We start from the raw sequence: 2,500 nt of genomic DNA on the forward strand, positions 1-2,500 counted from the left end.
GAGAGAAAATCAGTAAATACAATGTAACCATCGTGGCCACAGACAAAGGCACACCGCCAAGGTCATCAACTGCGTTCCTGATCATCCATGTCAACGACATCAACGACCATGAGCCAGTGTTTGAGAAGAGTGAGTATTCGGCCGTCCTCAGTGAACTCGTCCCCATCGGCACCTACGTGGCTGGAATCACTGCCAATGACGAGGACACAGGTGTGAACTCAAACATTTATTACGCCATTATTTCTGGGAACGACAATCAGTGGTTCGACATCGACCTGCAGAGCGGCCTCATTACTACTAAAGCGCCTCTCGATCGTGAGGTGCAGGATTCTATCGACCTCAAAATTACTGCTCGTGATGGCGGACCAAACCCGAAACGGGCTTACACGCACCTGAAGATCTCCATTCTAGACGAAAACGACGAAAAGCCCACCTTCGCCCAGACCGTCATCAACGTCAGCCTGTCAGAGAACACCCCACCTGACACTCTGGTAGCCATGGTGTCAGCAGTGGACCACGACCAAGGCACGAACGGTAGCGTCTCCTACATGTTCGACCAGGACGTGGAGCACATGTATCCAGGGATATTCGCCCTTGATGTATCCTCAGGCCGACTGACAACCATGACGAAATTAGACCGAGAAGCAATGCCTGAATACGAAATCAAAGTCGTAGCAAAAGACCAGGGAATACCCCCGCTCTCGTCGACGGCCACGGTTATTCTGAGTGTCCAGGACGTGAACGACAACAGCCCGGAGTTCTATCCTCAGCAGTACTTCGTCGTAGTGCCCGAAGACCTACCTTTAGGGTCATCTGTGATAAAGGTTTCTGCGACTGACAAGGATGTTGGGGAGAACGCTGTAACGAGTTACGAACTCAATGCTAGCGACGATAACGATAATGAGTTTGAAATAGACCACGAGACCGGTATCATTCGTCTAAGTGGGAGGCTCAGTCATATCAGGAAGGCTCAGTATCGGTTGACAGTAGCTGCAAGAGACAAGGGTGATCGTAAGGCTGTTGAGGATGCTACTGTGGACATTGTAGTAGAAAGTAATCAGATTGAACTGCTAGAATTTGAGGAGAGTAACGGGTATACTTTCTCTCTAGTCGAAGATGAAGCAAAGAAAGAGCCCACAGTGGGAAGAGAAGTGGGAACTGTGGGCGTAGTGAACCCTAGCTCAGTAGGAGAGGTCAGCTACGCCATCGTCGCCGGGGACCCCGATAAGGTCTTCTCCATTGACGAGAAGACTGGCGTGATAAAAACCACGAGAAGAATAGACCGGGAGCAGGCAGCGAGCTACCAACTCCGCACTGTGGCCACCACGACGTCTGCATACGGGAGGACCTGGGTCAACATTACGGTGGACGACGTCAATGATAATCCTCCCAAATTCCCCATCACACGGGCTCATGCCACCGTCGCAGAGAACTGGCCTGTGGGGCACCAGGTCTACCTTGCCCGGGCGTATGATAATGACGATGGCGTCAACAGCAAGATCACTTACAGTTTGTCTAACAATCCCGACGACTATTTCACCATTTCCAGGTCGAGCGGCATGATCTTCCTGAAGAAGCCCGTAAAATACAGTAAAAGCAACAGCTTCAGACTTGAAGTGGCTGCCACAGATTCCGGATCGCCGCCTTTATCCTCTCGCCAGGTCGTCATCATCACAGTGGAGGACGTGAACGACCACACGCCCATCTTCGAGCACGGGTCGTACGAGACGTCGCTCCTGGAATCTACACCTGTCAACGACAGGTTCTTTGCTCTGACTGCATCCGACGAGGACGACGGTCTGAATGGCTTCGTGTCCTACGATATTACCGAGGGCAACGAGGAGCGGAAATTCGGCATCTTCCCCGATGGGTATTTGTACGTGAAGAGCGCTCTGGACCGCGAGGCGCAAGATTACTTCGCCCTGACGATCGTGGCCAGGGACCACGGTACGCCGCCCAGGTCCTCCACCGTGTCAGTCGTCATACATGTCATCGACGAGAACGACAACTCCCCCATGTTTACCAACGCGACCTTCACCTTCTACCTCGCCGAGAACGAACCGCCAGACACCTATGTCGGGAAACTTACAGCTGCTGACAGAGACAAAGGAAGAAACGCCGAGCTCACATACTCAATAGCTACAAATCAAAATGACTTTGTAGTCGATCCCAAAAGTGGTTTTCTGAAAACGCTGCACTACTTTGACCGCGAACAACTTGTCAAAGTAACTGGCCTGGATTACATATCAATGGAGGCAGTAGTTCTCGATAACGGTATCACGCGTCTGAGAGATAAAGCAAAAGTAAACATCTACATCACAGATGTCAACGACAACCCGCCGAAGTTCATGAGGAAGCCGTACAGAGCGCAGGTTCCTGAAGAGGCCCCCATCAGCACAAACATCATTCGAATATCAGCTTCAGATGCCGACGAGGGCCTGAACGGGGACGTCGTTTACACAATCGTAGATGGCAACGAAGATGGGCGCTTCAAAGTGGA

General features: G+C 51.6%; 1 protein-coding gene across 1 annotated transcript in view; it reads left to right on the forward strand.

Annotated features, from left to right (window-relative positions):
* ft (cadherin-related tumor suppressor fat) overlaps positions 1-2,500 on the forward strand; it is a 297,068-nt gene that overhangs the window by 1,500 nt on the left and 293,068 nt on the right. Inside the window, exon 1 of the mRNA XM_070143092.1 lies at positions 1-2,500. This exon is cut by the window's left edge and continues 1,500 nt beyond it; it is cut by the window's right edge and continues 1,405 nt beyond it. Coding sequence (XP_069999193.1) covers positions 1-2,500 — 2,500 coding nt within the window.

The sequence above is a fragment of the Penaeus vannamei genome, chromosome 30 (genome assembly GCF_042767895.1).
Source record: "Penaeus vannamei isolate JL-2024 chromosome 30, ASM4276789v1, whole genome shotgun sequence".
In the NCBI taxonomy this organism is placed as follows: Eukaryota; Metazoa; Arthropoda; class Malacostraca; order Decapoda; family Penaeidae; genus Penaeus; species Penaeus vannamei.